Source organism: Gobius niger, assembly GCF_951799975.1.
Source record: "Gobius niger genome assembly, chromosome: 12".
Taxonomy (NCBI): domain Eukaryota; kingdom Metazoa; phylum Chordata; class Actinopteri; order Gobiiformes; family Gobiidae; genus Gobius; species Gobius niger.
In genome coordinates this window covers 6,754,463-6,777,178 of record NC_136863.1, presented here as the reverse complement: position 1 = coordinate 6,777,178, position 22,716 = coordinate 6,754,463, and the positions used below count along the sequence as shown (strand labels likewise).

The following is a 22,716-nucleotide window of genomic DNA, read 5'->3' as shown; positions in this document are numbered from 1 at the left end:
GAAATGGCGGCGTATACGAAAGTAATGGAAGCTCTCCAATCCGTTCTGGCTCGGCTCCCAAATATCCAGAAATTAAAATTGAAGCCTTGGAACGTGCAAGGAATGCCCCCAAGAGTTATGACAGCTGCTTCACTCACTCCAGAGCATTACATACGTCATGACCTAGCGAAAATCAGATCCAATAGTTTCAAAGGAGTTCACCCCTCCCACCTGTTAACGGAGCTCAATTATGAAGGTCCAGACCCTTGTACGAAACGCAATGACACTCGGACTTGACCATCATGCAAGGGGCCATGGAGGGAAAGGCAGAAAAGAGGAAGAGAGCTGGACAATGTGTTGGAAAAAACTGGGAAAGACTCAGAAGAATTGTCTTGTAATGGCAAAAGACACAAGATGGAGATGCCCAGTCGATTTGGTCACCATGGGTCGGGAATTGACCTGATGGATGAATAAGAATCGGTCCGTGTGTGCATCCCCCGTGGCACTCGCCTCTAAAGCCAAAACCACATGTCTGTCAACGGGTTCACATAGTGTTGCACCGGTACGATCACAGCACAACATATAGATCTGCAATCAATTTAGCAATATTCTTTTCTTTTTCTACATTTCATTCATGGTGTGTCATTCTCTGTAGCCAGGATACATATTTTCAGCCGCACAACAGGGTTATAGCTGCCAGCCATGAAAGCAAGAAATTGGTACATAGATCGAAAAGATAGAAAATCCATAGCCGCCAAGATTGCCGTATTATTTTCTCCGTAGTTGCTCCTGGTTAATGATGTCTCTGATAGCAGTACAAGATGCAGGGGAGTGAAGCAGAAAAGCCAACATGGGTATGAGTGGACTAATATCTACAGCACCATGTCTAAAACTTCCCTTATTAGTATGACTTACAGGGCATGGCACAACTCTAGCCGCTTGAATTACCTCTTAGAAATTGCCGGCTCTTAGCGCAGTGATCCCGAGCCAGGAGCGTCTGTGAGAGCATGAACGCGGCGCAGCTTTCCGGGGGCTTTTTACAGAGACCCAGCGGCTTGCCAAGAAAGCCTAGTTTCTGATTGCTTCCATGGCCGAGCGACTTCCAGGGAGAACAATGACATTTTGTGTGCGTGTCCTCCAAAAAAGGCAGGAGAAGGGAGCAGCGCCTGGGTTCACCGCGGGAGTTGATGAGGTGTAGCCGATGAAGCAAATGAAGCCCTTAGCCACAGAAAGCAGAGGGTCTGACCTTGAGAGCGGCGGTAGTGCTATGACATGTAATATTTGGGAAGGCTATAATGATTCACATAAAACTGGATTTATGGACTGCTGTCGACTGGTAGATTGGATAGTTGTCTCTCCTTTCGGGTTTAGTGGTGGTTATAGAAACTCACCTGCCTGCTAGCATGCGCTGTTATGAATATTGATTTGAAGGATTTACACGAGGTGCACATTTGGTGCTGCTCCCCTGCTCTAGTGTCAACAAAGTCTGGCTACATCAGTGTCGATGTGGATGTCCCAAATGTGAACACAAGATGTGAGCATTTGTGCGCCTTGGGGGAATGAGTGGAGTGGAGTATAGCAATTTGTTTGCTCAGTAGCTAACAACTCGAAGAGAGCAGTCCTCAACAGTCCAAATAAGTCTACATCATACATCGGCAAATTATCGCTAGCGCAAAATTAAATATGCTCACGTTTCTAAACTAATCCTCTATTGAGAGATACCTGCCCCCTGCTGGCCAGCCCTCACACCTGTTCAACAGAGCCGCGTGGCCTGATGAGATCATCACACAGCGCTAATGTTTTTATGTCGGACCAAAGCATGAGCCTGTAGCACGTGAAATACGAAGGGAACAGAAACAATCATCATAGCGACATGAAATAATAACAGTTTGCTTTGAGCTCCGTTGAGATCTGCTCCTGAAGAAGAGTTTTAGACTTTTCTACTAAACAAAACCAGGGCCTGGGCAAAGGATATCGAGGCTTCTAAACAGCTGTTCTCCTTTCAGCACAAGGTGAGCGCTCAACAGTGACGCTATCTTAAGAGTATAAGAAATATTAGTACGATAATATTTACAGTATTATTACCCTGCGCTGTTAGTTCAGCCAATCAGACGCGCTCACACAAACCGCGCAAGACGGACTTTTTGCGCTTTGGATGGATGGATGAGCGGGAGGGCATCCTTAATAATTGTTTTTTCTCGATTATGCTATTTTTGTGATCGTCTAGTGCAGACCTGGGCAAAATACGGACCGCGGGCCACATCCGGCCCAGAAGATGATTCAGTCCGGCCCGCAACTTGTAGAGCATAAATTCATAAGTATGTAAAAAATAAAAAAAGGAAGTCTCTATCCCATTCCTGTGCGGAGCTATGATTTTTTTTTAATTACCAGAATAAGAATAAACAAGAATAAAAGTAAAGAATTCCACAGGTGTTCAGCAGAGGGCACTGACATAACAAGAAATCAGGATATAAACAACACATTGTGTGACTTGCAAGTGGGAAATGGACAGTCTGCCCCGGGGCAGCTGTGGCTAAAATAGTAGCTTGTAGTGTGGAGTGAATGAATATTGACTACAATGTAGCAGAGACTTGTGACACAGGCTTGTAAAGTGCAATAAGTGTAAGCTGTTTTTATAACACTACAGTCCTGTCGGGCTCATTATTATTCATTTATTGAAAAAACAATCAAAACCTTTTTTTATTTTGGAGCTTTTGTTTATGGCGATGCACTCCTGATATATTATACTTATATCCCGATATAAGTTTTAGTTATTGTTGGGCCAGTTTGTTGTTTTAGTACGGATTTTCCTGATTTAGCTCAATTTTAGTTGAGCCCAAAGCCTCCTTTCTAAGAGGCAGGAAAAAGGACCAATGTGCCACCATACACTCCAATACCCAAACCTAATTTATTGCATCCGCTGTAATATAGCGCCTCACTACATGATGTACATTTATTATTGGATGGGATTGCTAGTCTCGGTGGTAGGAGTTCTCAGCGTGTTTTTTTGGGCAGGGCCATTATGATTCATTCACTCAGCGGGGTTGTTACGCTGTGCAGTCGACAAGTTTGCAAAACAAGGTGGTGAATAACACAACTTTCCATCACACTGAAAACATCTCCATTTCTGACCGAAATATGAACCCCTGGCAGTAAACAGGGCATGACCTTCATTAGAAAAATGGAGAGAGAGTCTGTTTGGCGGATTCTGCAATACAGCAAATGCGTTTCCTAACTCTACTCAACTCCTTGGTGCCAACAGTTTAATGAGTGCACAAATAATGGGTTTCAGTTGCCCTTGATTTGGTTTTAACAAGGGCCAAATCATTTGTAATGCATTCTGTGTGATCAAATATCAAAACTAAACAAAGTCAATTATTATCTACGGGAGAGAGCGGCACAGCGGCTTAAAAGGTGCATTATGCAACTTTTTATGTGGTAAAAAAAAAAAAGTATTTGAGGCTGTATGAGCGGTCAGTTTGACACCTTTACTTTCGATCACGGTGGTTTCTACAGCGCTCCAGTATCAACTGTTTTATTGGTTTTCTGGTGAAAGGGTCCGTCAGCAGAGAAAACCTTCCAAACAATCTATCCTGCAGCGTCCTAGCAACCACAGTGATTCCAAGTAAAGGCGCAATATCAACATTTTTTATCCCAAACTTCAAAGTCTTAGCGTTATTTTAGATACCTCTGAAAATGTTAACGTTTTCCTATTTGAAATTATTACATGCAATGAAAAGACAGAAAGGAGTGAGAGACTTGTCTGGATTTTGAATTTGCCTGGAGCTCCCTCTGCAGGCAGTAGAAAAAAATCTACAGTATAGCAATGAACACGCTTAAAGGGGCTTGATAAGTTAGCCATTTTATACTCACTACTGTCACCTCAGGTCATGCGTGTAACTGCAGGTTCCATTACGAATTCACACCTTTTTGAGTGACAGTGCAGGATTTTAGAGGCAGTTGTGGTGAACAGGTCTGGGCTCTTTCTACACATTAGGACATGGCTGGAACATGTAGGGGGAGGAAAATACTTAATTTTAACATTTTTAAACTCCGTATAGTCCCTTTAAGGGGCATTAATGATCATGACAAGAGCTAAACAAGAGCTTTTGTTGCTCCAAATTTACCTTTTGAAATTGTGTGTATAACCGTACTAGGGCCCCAAATCTGATATGTGAATGAGAGAATGCTGTGTGAGGTAAAAAGATATGTTAATTGATCCACTTTTGCTCAAGCTACTCGTTTTGCACATGAGCAAACGGTTGGTAAATTACTACCATGAAGCACAAAACAGTTTTGTGTTCCATCTATGAAATCCAGGAAATCCAGTTCGGAGGGCTTCAGCAGTAGAAGAAGACATGACCAATGCGAAAAGGATTAATCAAAATGGCGTGAATAAAGCTAAGATACTCTTCTCGGGCATCAAAGAAGTCGGCTTTGTCAGACACACAACTCTTGAAGTAAATACTATGATTACTCCAGTCCTTGTGTTGTTCTGGACCTTGTTTAGTCCCAGTTCAGTAACCTGTCAGTGAACTTTTGCCAACGCCTTACTTTTCTCATGTATTAAACTCAAAGTGCATTTTCCAATGGAGTTTGAGAAAGAACAACATTTTTATTTGTGTTTTCTCGCATGGTTTGCTTATAGAGAAGAGAGCAGAGGCAGAGTGTGGATGGCTCGGCTCCCAGCGGCTGCTGTCTCTCTATGATACGGTTTCCCACTGATTATCATCCAATAACTCGGTGACAAGGACAAATCCAACTGGGCAATGAAAGATGTAATAAAATGTGTGTGTTTTTTTGCGAGACAATCTGCCTGGCAAGTGTTCATTTTCTGCATAAAGGAGAGAGCTGGTGTGTGTGTGCGGGGGTGTCTGCCACTCACCTCTGAAGCCCAGGTGCTCCTCATTGACCTGGATCATGAATTCTCCATAAACGTCTCGAAACACTCCGCTGTACACCCAGTCGGACACGAATCTAAATCAAGGACAGTAAAATCAGCCACACAAAACCAGGAAGAGAGCGAGAGAGCAAATGGAGAAAGTGTGTCCTTGAGGATAAGCCACATAGAAACACCCTGTATACGTGAATGGTGTTGAATAATGCATGTACAAGAAACTGCAGACGATTTAGCGCCGTAAACACAATGTTCTGGATTGCAAATGAAATAGTATAATTAAAGCATTTCATTCATCCTTCATGTGTTTGCAGAGGACATTGACACTCCTCTCTGGCAGTCATCCAGGATTCATAGAACCGTAGTTACATTTGTAACCAATGTTTTTAATTGCAATTGGCCTCTATGTTCTTCTACATCAGACACCTGGAGAAAACCCTACAAGAAGTGCAATTTTGGAGTATTTTTGTTCATATTTTGTATATCCAGAATTTACTACTGGTATTACTGGTTAATTTTTTATCCTATCCATCCATTTTTTTTATCCGGGGCCAGGTCGCGGAGGCAGCAGTCTGAGCAGAGATGTCCAGGCTTCCCTCTAACGCAGACCTCCTCCAGCTGTTCTATGGGGCGACACCAGGCAATAGAGACATAGTCCCTCCAGCATGTCCTGGGTCTTCCACGAAGCTTCCTCCCTATAGGACATGCTCGGAACACCTCCCAAGGGAGGCGACCAGGAGGCATCCGAAACAGACCAGAGACTCTACACCGTGCTCCTCCCGGGTAACTGAGCTACTCACCTTCTGAAGGTGCGCCCAGCCACCCTGCGAAGGAAACTCATTTCAGCGGCCTGTATCTGCAATCTTGTCATTTCGGTCATCACCCAGATCTCATGACCATAGGTGAGGAACATACAAATTAAAGGGATATTTCAGGATTTTTGACATAGGGCCTCATTTCCTAGTTATCCAGAGTGTTGTTGATTTCTGGAGATATTTTTTTTGTAATTCATGCAGTTCTTATATTTGAAGAGTTTCATGGCACTAGGCTTGTGCTAGGCTAGCGCATTTCTATGGTATCAGCTAGCCTGCATTAAAAACAGTCTAACCCGCTCCACAGTGCACCTGAGGCAAATCACTTATAACGCCAGACTAACCATATAAATGTCTGTGTCGATAGAACAATTTTTGGAATATAACTGACCTTGCATCACATGAATTAACCCAATTTGAGGGACTATTTTCTAGCAGATCACTCCACCGCTGCGTAGCTTATACAACCACGAAGCTGATGCTGCTCAAATATAAGTTATTTTAAATGCAAAATGGCTATCAATACAGACATTTATATCGTTTGTCTGGTGTTATAAGTGACTTGCCTCAGGTGCTCTGTGGAGCGGGTCAGACTGAAATGAGCTAGCCTTGCACTAGCCTAGCGCCACGTAACTCTTCAAACATAGAACTGCATGGATTACAAAAAAAAATACATCCAGAAATTAGCAACACTCTGGATAACTAGGAAATGAGGCCCTACGTCAAAAATGAATTATCCCTTTAACCAGTAAATCCAGAGCTTTGCCCCCAACTCGGCTCCCTCTTCACCACAACAGTCCGATACAGTGACTGCATCACTGCTGAGGCCTCACCGCTACGTCTATCAATCTCACGCTCCATCCGCCTCTCACTGAGAACAAGACCCCGAGATACTTGAACTCCACTTGACGAAGAGATAATCTATGTTACTCATATCCTCTGCCCAAAGCCTGATCGGTCAGTTGTGTCCTCCCAATAAAGCAAATGATGTCATATGAAAGATTTAAAGAGACATTTGACCCACCGAGTGTACGGCTCACAGCTCCTCTTCAGCAGCGACAGCAGGACTGGGTAGTTCTCGTTGCTGCAGTTATTTTGGGCCTCGTTGTACAGGTAGGACAGCAGCTTGACGCCCTGTGGAGGAGCAGAGCTGACGTCTCATCTGATAGGCCAAGCACATTCATGATGGATGACATAAACCCAGAGATTAAACTGAACTCACCACGGGGAATGTGGCTTGGCCCGCACCCGAAGGCCCGTCCACACAACACAGCTCCGACAGGTATCTGAGATTACATTTCATATTGTGTTATTGCGATTACAGGAGGTATCGGCAAACACGCTAAACATTATTATACAGGTACAAGTACTCTCCATATAGCACTATATGGAGAGTGAAGACCTCCACTAAGGCGCTGACCATATCTTGCAACAATACATTAATAAACCAAACACTTGGAATCTAAAACGTTATTGTTCAAGGATAAATATGTACAATCTGTTGTGAAAATTGTGCAGCATCCAAAACACACCTGGACTTAAAATGTACAAATTTTTCTTGACCCATTACTGGCCATTCACAAATTTAAAGAAAAGTATTCATATTTACTGTAGATGAAGGGAATTTTCAGACAGATTTATTACACTTTTGTAATTTCATTAATCACGACTAATTGAAGTTAATTTCAATGTAACTATTATGGTAAATGGACTGAACTCATACAGCGCTTTTCTACCTTTATCAGGCCCAAAGCGCTTTATAATAAGGGAGCAGTCGCCCATTGACTCTGTCATGCGTACACCGATGTACGCAGACACTGGAGGCAATATGGTTTTATTATATATTATATATTATAATTAATTACCTGATTAAGGGCATTTCCTCACATTTAATTAACTACTTCATGAATCTATGTGATATACTTTAATTTATTTTTTAATCTATATGGACCATATATATGTGTCTGTACTAAATAAAGAATGAAAAGAAAAGATATTGACCATTTGCAATTCGTAATGCAGGTCTTGGCACTGCATTACTGGTTTCATATTAAAGCTGTAAAGCTGAACCCTTTTATGATGCCTTAACATTAGCTCAGCTCCTGAGACCAACTGGACTGACGGGTAATGGCCTCCTCTGCCTTTCAGGTAATACGGGAGATACAGATACAGGAGTGAGTTAGGTCAAAACACATGTGATTAATCTCCAATAAATGCATGATTGGTGCTTTCACTATGTTTTGATTAAGCGTGTGCGTTAAAGCTTTAACATTGACAGCCCTGATTTTCTCTCACCGGAGCTGGTGTCCCACTTTGCGGAAGAGGAATCCAATGGTGAGGAGGCTGAGGGAGGGAGGAGTGCTGAGGACGCAGGCTCTGTAGTAGTGCAGGTACTTTCTCAGTCCACCTGTGAACGCCTGAGGCAAACAAACTCATACTGGTGAATAACGCAGTTTTCAAACAGTGGAACATGCAGCACTTGTGAAATGTGGCTTCTTCTGGAGGTACTTTGTATATTTGCAGTTCCAATCTTTATTCTTTGTAGGGCCAACTTTTTGTCCAATGTAATAGTTACTCAAATACAGTATTGTCCTCCTTTAAACTTGCTTTATTTGGTCCATAATTAGGCCTATATTAGTCAAACTTAGTTCAGACTGAAACCCAACCCATCTATACATGCCTGTCAGTCATGTGCCTTTTGTTGTTATGGTGGCCATTTTGAATACCGAATTGTGCAGTACTACAACATGTAACAATAATATCTCTACACAGGATATAAAAGAAAGACAACTGAATGACAGTGGCATTTCTATGTACTCGTAATCATTGCATCAAGAAGATAAGAGTACAAACACGGCGCCATAGAGCACACGTTTATGTGAAGAAACCATTGAGTCAGTGTTCAAGATGTTAGCATGCTACCGGATAGCATTTAGCTTCAACAGCTCAGCTCCAACCTCTCCAAGAGAAAGCCCTGAACCTCACTCAGAACCTTGGCTACAACATGTGACAGAGCTCAGAGCTGTTACTCTAGTATTTCCTCAGTGTTCATAGATGTGAGCCACACGTGTTTATTATTTTGAAGCCATTGGTTGACACTGGCTAACTGGTAGCATGCTAATGTCTTGAGCAGCTTAAACACCGATTCTGTTGACATGACAAACTGTAAAAATCACAGAGAAAGGCTTTCCGTTTCCTCTTTGATGTGTTAATTTAGTCTGAAATAAATCCTGCTGTAGCTTGACAGACAGCGCTGCTACATCTGTGCCACATTTGCTGGTTATATGTCTCTGGGGTGTTTTAACTGTTTTCTTCTTGAGCAATTATTACAAAAACATAAAAATGCCACTGTCAATCCGTTGTCTTTTATTTTCGTCCTGCGTAATGCTACTTGCTAGCCCTAATGCTACTGGTATTCAAAATGGCCACCGGAACTATGCGTGATGTCATTGGAAACGCATGTATTCCCATCAGTTAAAGTCAATGAACCACCTTCTGTACTTGTTCCACAGCTTAGGAACCATTACACTTGGAAATTACGCCGCACACCAACTTATATTACTTATATTATTACTTATATATTATTGACTTTGCAGATCACCTGAAAGACGAGTCCCTTCTTGTGGGCGCTCTGCAGGGAGAAGTGGCTGAGGCGCAGGTAGTGAGTGCCGTACTGAGCCAGCTCCTGCAGCAGGCGGGACACGCTCTCCGGAGACGCCCCGGACACGCACACGCTGGGACGCACGTCAAACTGAACACTCTGGGAAATAACATGACAAAAGGGAGTGATACGGTTTAATAGGATTTTCAAGGTTTTCGATTTGTGCGTTGAAACAGAAGCATAAATATTTGATAGAAAGGCTGGAATAAGAACTGCAGTTTGCCCTTCAGTTTGTTTCTAGATGTCTAAACACCAGAGTCACTCATATAATCCTTTACCAAAACATAAATGAAAACTGAAAGCTGGTACTTGTACAATGATGTTTAAGTTTTCCTCTCTTAACACTGGATTGGTGCATAATTTGTCCTGTAGCCTTGCCTTAATAATAGCAGCAGTTGACTAGACAATTATTTGCCACCATTCAAAGTGATTTTGATGCACCATAATTGCAGCCTTCGCTTTCTGTTGCAGCATTTATAGGATTGTATTTCAACTTCTCGAAGGCGAATGTTTTATTGCAACTCGCATCCACCCACTTGAAGCCTATTATCTCTCATTATATGCTTAATGTAAGATAAGTTGTACTTCTAAGAACAGTTTTACAACACAATTCTTTAACAGAGGAACACCAGCGTTTGGACACATTCTGTTTGACCATCAACTACTTGCCTTCAGCTCAATATCAGCCGAGATAGATATATACTGTATACTTCCATCTTAAAAATGTGTTGTAGAAGTGGGGCTGGGTAATTAATGCAAACCACAATCTCTACTTTGCTCAATCTCAATAATCGTCCTAGGTCTTTATAATCATCAGGTTTGTAGCCATTTCCTTGGCGGAAACAGAACCTAGTTTTGGAGGTTGGATGAGACAATGGGAGATGTTTGTGTTAAATGATACAGGGGGAAAGCCTTGAATCAGCTACATGTATTTATTTCATTATGAAAAAATAAAGGCGATCGAAAATTTAACCAATATGAGAAAAAAAAAACTCTTATCAAGATAGATTTTTTTTTGCCATATCGTCCAGCCAAGTACAAGTTTCCAATTCTTGTACTTACAAACAATATCAATCAATCAATAATAAAATCAACAGTAAGAAACTGTCTATTATTATGATCTGAGCACATTTTCTCCAGTTTTGCTTTAGATCTGATCTAACAGCGTCTTGAAAAAAAGTGTCAAAATAGCAACAAAAATGACACGAAAATGAGTGACAAAAACGCATGTACATTTAGTGCACGAAATTTAAGACGGATCTTTCCAGACTGTCAGTGGAAGTTTGGATAATTTTAGTGGCTTCTTTTCATTTTTATTTACCGTAGTCTTATTTTTAGTCGACAAAAATATCTGGACATTTTAGTTTTAGTGTCATGAAAAACGTTTAATTTAGTTTGAGTCCAAATTTAGTCGGCTAAAATGTCACTTTGACTAAAATTATGACAAAAGAAAAGTGACAAAAAGTGATTAGAATGTGGCAACAACGCGAGGAAATGTATTTGTATAGATTTGGGTAAAGCTGTTGAAAATGTATTTGGTCTAGGCGGGGGTTAAGAGGTTACCATCAGATTGTAAATTAAGTGCAAATATATAAGATTATAGGCCTTTAGAACAGTGTGATGTCACCTGCAACCCAGCAATTTAGCACCTGCCTTGATAAATGACCCCCTTAATAAACATGTTTTGATTTAATTTGACTTTTACTAAATATTGCACACTATAGCTTGACTACAACTCGAGAACGCCTGACCTTTGCTCGACTAATATTAGTCGGAAGTCACAGTTCTCTTACTCGTCATGCACTATTTTTTGCGGAGCCACTCACCTCTGAGAATTACATATTTATCGAGGAGAGGAAGCCAAAATGAATATCTGTACGGTCTAATAACATCCAATAAAACAAGCCCGCAGCAGCGAGAGTCCTCACCGAGCTTAAAATATTGGATTTTCCCGAGGATCGTATCCGTAGTGAATTGTGGAGCAATAGTTAGCAGGATTATTACATTACACAGCTATACATAGTCAGAGATGTTTGCCATTTTGTCTGGATCATTGCTGCGTTATTGGAGCTGAATAAAAAACATTCCAGACAGCACGCTTCAGGGGAATAAAGAGAGAAATGGAAAGCCTTAAATAAACGCAGCGACATTAAGATTCGACATGCATCACAACAACCATTTTATATATTTATATCACTATTCGAATACCAGTCATATTCTTTTACTTTTCATATTGGAAACATTATGACAACCAACAGATGGATTGTCTCATTATTATGACACCATTATTTAACCAGGAAACCCCCACGGATATTCAGAATCTCTTTTGCAGTGGAGCCCTGGCCCCAGCAGGAACCCCATTGTACATGTTTAATAGTAAAAGTAGCTTAGGCAGACATGGGGAGAACAGGGAAACTACACCAAGGAACGAATGGAAGTTAAACCTGGAACTGTCCTGTTGTGGAGCGGCCATTAACCACTGACCTTGTGCGAGTTTTACAAATTTCTGACGTTTTACAACAAATTTAACCAAAAAAGATCTTCTAAGGTGCAGTTTTCAGTAGAGGTCGGGCGATATATCGGACCGATATTTCAGGATTTTACAAATATCGGCTATCAGCCATTCTAGCGCCGAAAAAAGTCCTCCTACAACTCCCTAGGCCTTAGGGGAACAGAGAAACACCACGGGGAAAATTGATTAGCTACAAGTTTGTTAAATACGAGTTTCACTAAACTTCCACCAATATGGACATGCTGCATGACATTTTGAAGCACAGAATTTAATCGCCGAGTTAGTTTTAACCTCCGCAGTTGTATTTTTGATCACCTTACAAAATGCCATGGCTAGCAACAGCTAATGCTAACGGCAGGATGCTAATAGGTAGCGTTCACGTGACATCACAACATTCTAAAGAGCCTATAGTTTAACATTGAGGTGGAGGTCAACTGACGGTTACTATGGTAACGATGGTAACTGACAAAATGCATATTTTTATATCTTTGTTTTTTGGCTCATATCTCAGTCATTACTGGAGGAATCCACATGAAACAAAAACTGTCACAAAGTTCATTATCTCCTCTGTCGGCACATGTGAGCTAATGTACAATTATTATCTCTAAAAAATGTCAAAAAGTGGTGACAATATGCGAAAACATGACCATGATGAAAGGACTTTCAGACAAAAAAATAATATCACAGGTTTGTGAATCCAATCACGATCAAATACTGAAGAGGAAAAACATTTGTCAATTTTCGTTTTGGAGATTTCTTCCAAAAACTGCATTTCTCCCATAGAATTGCATTGGCCCTGCCCTCCATCTGACATTATGACATCATCACATTCTAAATCGTGAACGCTACCTATTATAATGGTAGCTAATCAAATCTGGGACAGAAAATGTGACTGAATCAACTTAAGCAATAAAGTATAATCGGCCACTGCTGGAGTGACCAAGTATTTATGTTTTTACAGGATTATACACCAGACATTTGGAAAAATCGGTCAAAAATATTGGCTGAGCGTATCGGCATCAGCCAATAGAAATCCCCAAAAATCGGCATCTGTATGAGCCTTAGAAAAACCCATATCGGTCGACCTCTAGTTTTCAGTACCGGTATCTAGTCAGGCTGGGACGATACATTTTTGTCAAAGTATCACGATATGCAGGGGCCGATACAATACATATTGCGATACAGTAAGTAATTATGATAAGAAATGTTTACCTGTAAATGTGTAAAATGTCATGTGTCTAAATAGCATTTGATGTTTATTGAAGTGTTAAGATTGTAGATAAGTATGGGAAGTATTGCAACACTTGATAAAGTATCGATACTTAGTATTTCCTCAAAACTTTTTGCAATATGATCCGATATTTTGTCTCAGCCCAAGTATCTATCATCTGTCAAAATCAAAAATAGGTTGTCACTTATCATTACCACTTCAACTTACTCGTGGCCTCATCAGCCATCCAAGATATTCAGCATTTTATTTAATTTGATTAATTCAGGGAAGCAAGAAAATGAGGAAACAAATTCCACAAATGTCTTCAGTATTGTAATAACACGTAATATTTTACTAAACCACTACATTATACACACACAATTTGAGGCAGGAAAATATCACGATAATCAATAGTAGTGAGGACCACTCCATGGCACTGAAGCTCAGCGTTCTCTTGTTCTAAAATTCCTTATTAAAGCTGCACTAAGTCATGTTTTTTTGAATTTTTTTGTCAGTAGGTGTCAGTATTGAAACCTGCTCTGCTTTAACATATCATTAATAACACACGAGTTGCAATAAACATGACACACAATTTAGTTCTGCAAAATGTATTGAAAAAATGCTCGATTATTGAAAAATCATAATTGTCATAAAAGTCATAATTGAAATCACGATTATTCAAACGATTTCTTTTTTATTATATCTTTATTTTATTTACTTATTAATCAAAAAACGATGCTGATATTTTCTGTTTTCTGAACAGTCATAAAAGTACAAATGATTTCAAGTTTGCCTTGATTAAAAACAGGTCTTTGTTTCACACCTGCCCCCTGCTGGCCAGCTCTCACACCTGCTCAAGTAAACAGATCAGCGCGGCCTGATGACATCATCACACAGCGCCGTTTGTTATTATGTCAGGAAAAAGCATTGGCCATGGCACGTGAAATGAGAAGGGAAAATAATCCCAGCGGCCTGAAAAGCAAGTCTGCTTTGCAAAAAAAAAAGTGAAAAACATTAGAATCGTTTTTTTGCGATTATGCTAATTTCGTAATCGTTTAGTGTAGTAATCGAAATCGTAATCGAATTTCGATTAATTGCACAGCCCTAATATGGAGTAGAAATAAGATTTTTGCATGTATCTGCCCTTTATTGAATGATAAATCGATATAGAAATTATTGCAACAGGCCAACATTAAACAGAGAAATGTGTTTTGTCTCCAGACTGTTATCAAAAACAGTAAAATAGGAGACCGGAGCGATTCTGCAATAATTGTGGCTTCTTGCTATACTGTTACTGTTTCAATCTAATGTTTTGATCCTGATAATTTGGCAGCACATTTTGCAGGATTATCTCAAAACATTTATTTCACATATAAAGGGAACACTTCTGTTGAGCTGCATTCATTGTATTGTGATAAGTAGAGATAAGATGAGGAAAAAAAGAATTCTGTTTCGACTAACCTTATTCAGGGGGAAGGTCGTGGATGCCACTCCGATGAGCACGTTGAGGACATCGGTGACGAGTTGTGCCTGGGTGTCCTGGGGCAGAGGGAGCAGAGGCGAAGGCGTGTCCCCGCTCAGGACCTTCATGCCCCCCTCCCACAGACGGTACAGCTGATCAAACGCCTCTCGGCCCGACTCAGTGACAAACAGGGACTCCTTATTCCCTGGAGGACTGCACAGGGAGAGACTTTATTAGTATGGTGACAATAAAATGCATTATTCTTTTAGTATTGTTCAAAATCCTGCTAAGTACAAAGAAATATTAATCCTCCAATAAGACTCAGTTTGACTCACTGCTAAATGCTCATGTATACAGTTAAAGTTATTTACCAGCCGACAGACTCCCAGCATCGCCGGCGTCCAGGCTCAAACGTCTGAAGCGCTTCCCACAAATCCAGCTCCGGACCTGGGCTGGACTCGGACTGAGAGTCTGGGGTCAGATTCGAGGCCGACTGGAATCCTTCATCTTCAGATTGGTCTAAACAAGGAGGCACCTGCAACCATGGTGGAGATATAAACACATTTTACAAGTATAATATTGCAAAAAGGTCATTTCTTCCACAAGAAAGCTTTGTTTTTTTTCCCTCTTTATGATAAATGTCTTTCCTTATATAACCCGAAAAGTAAATATCCTGGGGTTTGGATATTCTGAAGTTTTATTGAAGGCTTTCTTTTGCTATGCATAGGCTCCCGCCTCCTCTTGTTTGGCGAGAACTGGAGCCCGACTCTGTTGTTTCTCCTTTAGTTGATACTTGTTAGTTTTTTTTTTTAGCTCCACTTTGGTATTTTGTGGAAGCTGTTGTTAGCCTATTTGGGTTATCGGTTTTTCCCAACCTTTTTGTTGTTAATGTTGGTTAATTAACTCAAATTTGTAAATACTTATATACACTGTTGGGACACCTTTTGTACAACATCTACCAGTTGTTATATTAAATCTTACAAATTTATTCCCATTTTACATCCTGTTGTCAGTGCAGCAAATAGCCCAGATTTGTTGGGTATGATTGAAGTATATTTTTATCGATCAATCTTTATTTTTATCTTTATCAATCTTTATTTCAGACTCACAAAGGCCCATAAAAACATGTAAAAAAAAACAGACAAACTTAACAGAGAATATCACTATTATAGTCCATATAAGCACGTTCTCTAGTGCCTCCAAAGCACCGAGCTGTACCTGATACTGCTCGGGTCAGTCCGTATAAAAAAAAAAAGTGTGTCCATGGGCCTCATCATAAATTTATAAACAACATTTCTTATTACAGCATTTAATCTGGTCACATGACTCTGCACAAACAGCAGACTGGCACTTTCCCAGCGAGGGGTTTTCAAAAGAATCCTGAGAGCATCGTTATATGCTACGTGAAGCTTATAGAACTTAGCTTTTGTGTAGCAGCGCCACAGGTGGGCAGTGTGGAGTGGTGTGTGCTTACATTTGCTGTACACATACCAAATTTCCGTGCCAGCATGTTAGCTTCTGCAGACAATTTACAGTCCTGCCTCTGAATGTCATCATTTTCAGAAAGGTCACTCCTGATGATGTGACCGAGCTATTTCACTTTTTTCACAACCGCCAGTTCCCCTCCTGACAAGTGGAAAATGGGAAACACAGCCTTATGTTGCTCTTTAGTCCTCATGATCATCACAATGCTCTTTTTAGGGTTACACATGATGTCATTGTTCACCATATTCAGTACACACTTTGCAGTTGCTGCAGGCCTGCATGATGAACATGATGAGCAGGTCATCAGCATAAAGTAGATGGTTTAAAGCAGTACTAAGTAACGTGTTTACCTTAATAAATCCTTTCCGTAGTCCCTGTGGGGGTAATACAAGTGTTTATGGGGTGATTGGAAGGTCTTTCATCTCCCCCTGGTGTCTCTGGCCAGAAAACCAGGTTTGCAACTTGACTGCCACCGGACCGGAGCAACCAATACACACTAATGGAATCACGAAGAAGAAGCTAATAGGCTAACAGGCAAAGCTAATTGCGGGCTTGCGTCACTTTAAACAGTATTTACAGCCAAGTTTGAGTGAAAAAATTACTTCCATTGTGTAATTGGATGTACAATATCCCTCTCTCCCTTCGCCTTTCCTGTCAGCCTAGTATTTACTCTCCAAGACAATTAATAAGTTAAAAAATCGCAACTTGCTACGAGACCTGCAGTTGCACTTATGGCCTCCAGGGGCAAGAGTTAGTACTTAAAGCAGTACTAAGTAACTCTTCCCCCTAGAGGCCATAAGCGCAACTGCAGGTGTAGTAGCAAGTTACGATTTTTTATCTTTTTAATTGTCTTGGAGAGTAAATACAGGAAAGGCGAAGAGAGAGAGGGTTACTGTGCATCCAATTATACAATGGAAATTTTTTTTTTCACTCAAACTTGGCTGTAAATACTGTTTAAAGTGACGTTAGCCCGCAGTTAGCTTTGCCCGTTAGCATGTTAGCAGCTTCTTCGTGATTCCACTAGTGTGTATTGGTTGCTCCGGACCGGTGGCAGTCAAGTTGCAAACTTGGTTTTCTGGCCAGAGACACCAGGGGGGGGATGAAAGACCCTCCAATCATCCCATAGACACTTGTATTACCCCCACAGGGACTACGAAAAGGATTTATTAAGGTAAACGCGTTACTTAGTACTGCTTTAACAAGTAAATAAAGTAATGTACTTTCTTATTCTATTCAATACTGTAAAATAGCAACATTTAAACCTCTCCAACCACCAAGTGTCTTTCCCTGGGACACAAGTATCAACTGGTTAACTGTCAACCTTCAAGTTACAGTACGTATGCTCAACCAACTGAGCCAAAAACTTGCAAGAAAGACACTCAAAATTAAACAGCTTACCTTGATAGCTAATCCAGTGACGTCAATATTCCCGGGAATAGGCGGCAAGTCCAGTCTAATGTCAATGTCCGAGGTGCGAGTGTGCTGTAGCGCCCCAAACAGCGTCATTCGAGTCTCCTTGTCAAATTTTTCCTCCGCTTCTGTTTTAGTCCGCAGCGTGGCCAGCCCGGTGCCAGGGGGGGCGTCCATGAGCGTCAGCGTCCCGCAAATGGTGTCCAAAGCTCCCCACTCCTCTGCGCAAATCAGCCCCCAAGCCCGAGCCTCCAGCCTTTGCAGCTCCTCGCTCTGATAGCCGCAGGGTTGAGGCTTGCGCTCCACGGGACGCTCCCTCCTCATGTAGTCCCGGCTGAAAGTGGTCGGGGGTGGCGGGGTCGTGCCGGCGAGATGCACCAGGAGCTCCAAAACCGCATCTACTTCCTTCAAACCCGAAGACGCCCCCTCTGGCAGAGACTCGAGCAACCCTTCCAATCTTTCCGCCTCTTCCCTGCATCCCGCCACTCGCAAGTCAAAACATATCATCAAGACTTTACTTCTCGGGGGTGTGTTACTGGCGGTGGGGTTCGGCCTCGGGGTGCAGCCTTTGGTGGTGCCATCTTGAAAGACTTTCGATAACAGAGCTCCATAAGCGCGCTTCTTCAGAGTGTTGTGGAAACTTTCCCGTGAAACGCCCCCTAAAGCTCGTCTCTTCCAGGACACTCCGGACAGGCAGCGGTCACAGAGGGCGCTCACCAGCTCCGTGATGCTGCTGTCGTGAGCGCAGGGTTTAGTATGCAGATTCGAGATCATAATGGCGGCTCAGTTTCACCCTGTAACAGAAATAGGGATGTCTGAATGAATTCATGAGTGTGGTGGGATGTCACTAGAGAAGAGAAGTCAGTATTATTTGCAAAGCACATTTCACATGAAGCAACCCAATGTGCCTCACAGAAACAATAACATTAAAGCTATGAAGGACAAAACAAGCAATGGATGGAATACAGTCAGATAAAAACACTGAAAGCAGAAAACAACTTGAATTATGGAAAATAAGTCAATCTAGTTTTTAAATGCTGCAATGGTTACATTCATCCCACTCCTTTGTGAGCATTTGATTAGATAATTATGCTATATATGTTGACACTGTTATATTACTACTGTTATATTAGGATACTGTATGAAACAGGTGTGACCAAAATATTATTATTATAGATTTATAGATAGATAGATAGATAGATAGATAGATAGATAGATAGATAGATAGATAGATAGATAGATAGATAGATAGATAGATAGATAGATAGATAGATAGATAGATAGATAGATGTCACCACACTCAATGTAATATCTGATGGGATATCAATATACCGATACAGTATATGATATCTGATGTCAATCTTCATTGGTACTATAGTACATAAGTAAAAAGTACTGAGTGATTACTACTGTACTACTGAACTAAAACTTAAATGACTCCAGTTCCTTTCAAAAAGTTACGCACGTACTTGTATTTGAGTAAATAACGGAGTACTAGCAGTACTAGGCAGCTGCCTCCTCTGCATCAAAATAAATCCCTCTCTCAATGCCTGCTCTTCTGTCAACGCTTTACTGCATGATGGCTCTATCCCAGTGTGATCAGGAGCGTTTAGATGCAGGAGCTTTTAGATCCAAGTACGAGTGTGATATTTACTCACAAGTCAGGTTTGTTGGGAGGACATCCTCCTCCTCACGGCTGAAGCGCTTCTGTTTACCTGACATGCTAACGTGATGCTTGCAGAAAGCTTCGCTCCTTCATCCTGCATTCAGCAGCCGCGGTGCAGATCACAGAGGTTTAACAATGATCACTTTAACTGTGTGAATGATGATCTTTACTGTCGACTCTGAGGCAAATATTACATTTCCAGCCGCGATGCTAACGCAGGCACCGAGCGCCTGCAGCAGCAGCAGGTCTGATTTGATTGGTCAAAAGAGTTGCTCCCTTTGCGGTGATTGGCTGATCTGTGAGGCAACTGTTCTCTTATTGGTCATAAATCAGGAACTGACTATGTTTTTATTTTCACGCGCCCCCCGCGCTTTGGCGCAGCCTCGTCGCGGCTGGACGCAGCGGGACGCGCCCGTGACGCGTCTGAATCCCGGAAATACATTGAAAATAAACGGAAGCAGTTTGCGCGGACATCGCGTCTATGATCGCGGCGCAGACGCGACGCAGAGAAGTTTGTGTTCATTCTGATTTACACTTTGCTCAGAAATGTCGGATAACGTTAAATATCACACCTCCATGACCGATGAGAGGCTGATCCGTGAGATTGAGAAAAGAAGGATGTTTTTCGACACTAAAGACCTATTTTACAAAGACAATGTAGTGAAAGAAAAGGAGTGGGCCTCTTTGGCCAAAACCTTGGGGTTAGAGGGTAAGTTTCTATATTTCAGTTGAAGTATTTACCTGTTACATTCACACCATGTGTTCAATAATGATGACAGTGTGACATGTAGACACTGCTGCACAGGGCACTCACACCACAATGACAGAGGCTGAGGTGAACTCATCTGTCAGGAGGAGCCCTGAGGCGCTGGATAAAAGTCTTACCAAGTGTTTGTCTGTTTGCTCTGTGTTTTTCAGTGGACTTCTGCAAGTCTAGGTGGAAGGCACTGCGAGACGGCTTTGTAAAAGCCAAAAATGCCCAAAAGGAGCACAGATATGCAGAGAAACTGTATTTCCTCACACCCTTTCTTCAATCAAAACGGTAAACATGCAAATACTTTTTATTTTTGTTGCTCAAAACGCATGGTTTGTTCCAAGATCAAAGTGGAATGTATGTATGAAGTTATTTTATTAATACTTTGAACTTAGAAAACTTAAGTGAAGTTTGCAAGCAGGTTGGAAAACAATTTGTGAATGCATTTTGAGCATTGATGAGATTAGTTTTACTGCCACATTAAAGCTACACTGCGTAGAATTTTACCCCCCAAAAAATAAAATTTAAATACTTTTATTTTATGACAGATATTTTCAGCAATGAAAAATACCTCAAACAAACATTTGATTTTGCTGTAAGCGGCTCAGCTCATAGCTCATAACTTTACCGGGAGTGGGTACGTCTCCAGCTCGTTTCCATGGAGATGTCGACTAAAGTCAGCAGAATTTGAGATTTAAACAGGTTAGGTTCCCATCCAAATCCATTCTTTGATTTCTCACTGCAGAAATAGCGTTGTCTGTGGAGCTGGTCATTCGGAGCATGTTTTGTACTGATGGCAACAGTATAGTCCAAAATGTTACGCAGTGTACCTTTAAATATAAGATACTGAATATTAATGTCCAGTTTATTGTTTAACTAATTATCTAAAATAATTTCAGATTCATGAGTAACCGAGACCGTTCCTTCCTATTCAACAGAACCAAGCGTTACTTATGCTCAAACGAGGACGAGGACAGTGCTCAGGGGGAGAACGGGGACCTCCTGGCTGCGGCGGCGGCTTCAGCGGAAATCACGGCCTCTCGACCCCCTGAGAGCAAGGCCTCCAAGAGGTCCATTTCTCCTGGACCGTACGTCCCCGTCAACCCGAAAGACGTCCCTCAGTCCGACCTGGATGAGTCTTACCACTTTGCAATGAGCCTCGTGCCCATTTTAGCTCGAATGGACCGAACCACCAGAAGACAGGCACAGGTGTTTATCCTCAACGGTCTGGGGAACTTTGAAGGCCCGCTGTAGCAGAGGGGGGGGGGTTGTTTGTGGGTTAACAAAGCAACAAATGGAGGAGAGAATGGGGTCAAACCGTTACAGCGCTGAACCACTGAGCCACACGACAGCGCAAGTTATGGACATTTTGAGGATTATGAGGATTGTAGTAACATGTACATAGTTTGATGTTTTATCTTTTTAATTGTACAGCCTCAATGAATATGGCACTTATTTGTAGAAAGAAAAGAACTACTACCTTTAGTTGAGTCTAATTTAAATATTTCCCTCAAACTTGTGAGGTAATTTAATATAAATTAAAATGTAGTTGCTACATTTGGAGTCTAAGCTACAAAAGAATGACATGACTTGTTAATTTAACTTTTGATCTTTACTGTATAGTTTGTACTTTAACTGTATTTTTAAAAACTAAATTTGTCTACGTTTCTATTCTTGTAGGTCTCATGAAACATGTTGTACTCTTGCATGCATCTCTACCATGTATAACATTTTTTTCAATAAGGACGCATCACTATTACCGCCTTTAGCCTTGTAACTCCCACCTTTGTACAGTCTTGTTGTTACGCAACAGTTATAGATTTTTATTAGATAATTCTATATAAAAAAGCACTTGTGATTTGGAGTCGATGTCTCCACCTCAAAGAGTAAAGATTATCTGCAAATAGCATTTAAATCTGAAGAAAACAAACAGGTTTAAACATGTTTGTGCACTTTTTCCTGTTGGACGCTCCGGTGGCATTGAAGGATGGCTCTGATGCAGAGGATAAATTTCCCAAAGGGGACAAAAAGTAGACCTTAACCTCAGAGGTTACATTTCAGCACTTTGTTGAAAGTCAGCAATGTATAATTTAATATCGATCACAGACTTCTGTATCATACTGTATCAGTGACTTGATAAGGATTTGGGTTTGACATAATAACAGCAGAGTGGGATTTTGTTCCCCCCTCCTTTTTTTTTATTTCATGTGATAACAGTGTAAAAACTGTGAAGGCATTTGATCAACACTCCTGCCAGGTTTGATATAAAACCATATAAATAAATGGTCTCTAATTGTTGTTGTTACATATTTATCATTTGCGGTTTATTTAAAGATACGCCTCGTAACATTTTGGATCATACTGTTGCCAGCAATACACGGCGTTGAGGAGAATACTTTGAAATTGTACTTAGTTACAGAATACTGAATATTGGCCTTATTGTGCAATGTATTCCGTTACTTTATCCAATCAAAGTAGTATGGTGGCACAGATGGTAGAGCAGGTCGTCTCATGATCGGAAGGTCAGGGGTTCGAATCCTGCCTCCTGAAAGTAAATGGGTGACTGGTTCCTTGCATTAAAGCGCTTTGGGCCTAATGAAGGTAGAAAAACGCTATATATAAATTGAGACCATTTACTGTAATTTGAATACTTAGAATACTTTCATGCATAAAAGCGGCGCATGATTAATAACATGTTGGCTAAACGTTCTGCGCCGCCTGTTACAGACTTATTTGCCGTTAATTGAGAATGCGAAAAAAGCACTTACACTTTTCCCTCGGCTGTTTTGATTTTTTCTTTCTTGTACTGGTTATGAAACTGAAATTTGCTGATTGAGTACTTTGATGTGTTCCTTTGATTTTCGGAAA

The 22,716-nt window shown here is 41.1% G+C and overlaps 2 protein-coding genes across 2 annotated transcripts in view; one reads left to right on the top strand and one right to left on the bottom strand.

Moving 5' to 3' along the window:
* tubgcp6 (tubulin gamma complex component 6) overlaps positions 1-18,209 on the bottom strand; it is a 55,667-nt gene extending 37,458 nt beyond the window's left edge. The window contains exons 1-8 of the mRNA XM_079567074.1: positions 17,417-18,209; positions 14,905-15,068; positions 14,533-14,746; positions 9,290-9,448; positions 7,984-8,105; positions 6,911-6,974; positions 6,713-6,822; positions 4,865-4,956 (exon numbers count right to left, since the gene is read on the bottom strand). Coding sequence (XP_079423200.1) covers positions 4,865-4,956; positions 6,713-6,822; positions 6,911-6,974; positions 7,984-8,105; positions 9,290-9,448; positions 14,533-14,746; positions 14,905-15,068; positions 17,417-18,202 — 1,711 coding nt within the window. The 5' untranslated portion in view covers positions 18,203-18,209. The remainder of the gene's footprint in view (positions 1-4,864; positions 4,957-6,712; positions 6,823-6,910; positions 6,975-7,983; positions 8,106-9,289; positions 9,449-14,532; positions 14,747-14,904; positions 15,069-17,416) is intronic.
* Positions 18,210-19,422: 1,213 nt separating this feature from the next.
* LOC306971569 (uncharacterized protein) lies at positions 19,423-22,099 on the top strand. Its single transcript, XM_079567884.1, has 3 exons — positions 19,423-19,803; positions 20,013-20,136; positions 20,787-22,099. Exons 1-3 carry the CDS (start codon positions 19,641-19,643, stop codon positions 21,100-21,102), a joined length of 603 nt encoding a protein of 200 aa, XP_079424010.1. The 5' UTR covers positions 19,423-19,640; the 3' UTR covers positions 21,103-22,099.
* Positions 22,100-22,716: the final 617 nt, after the last annotated feature.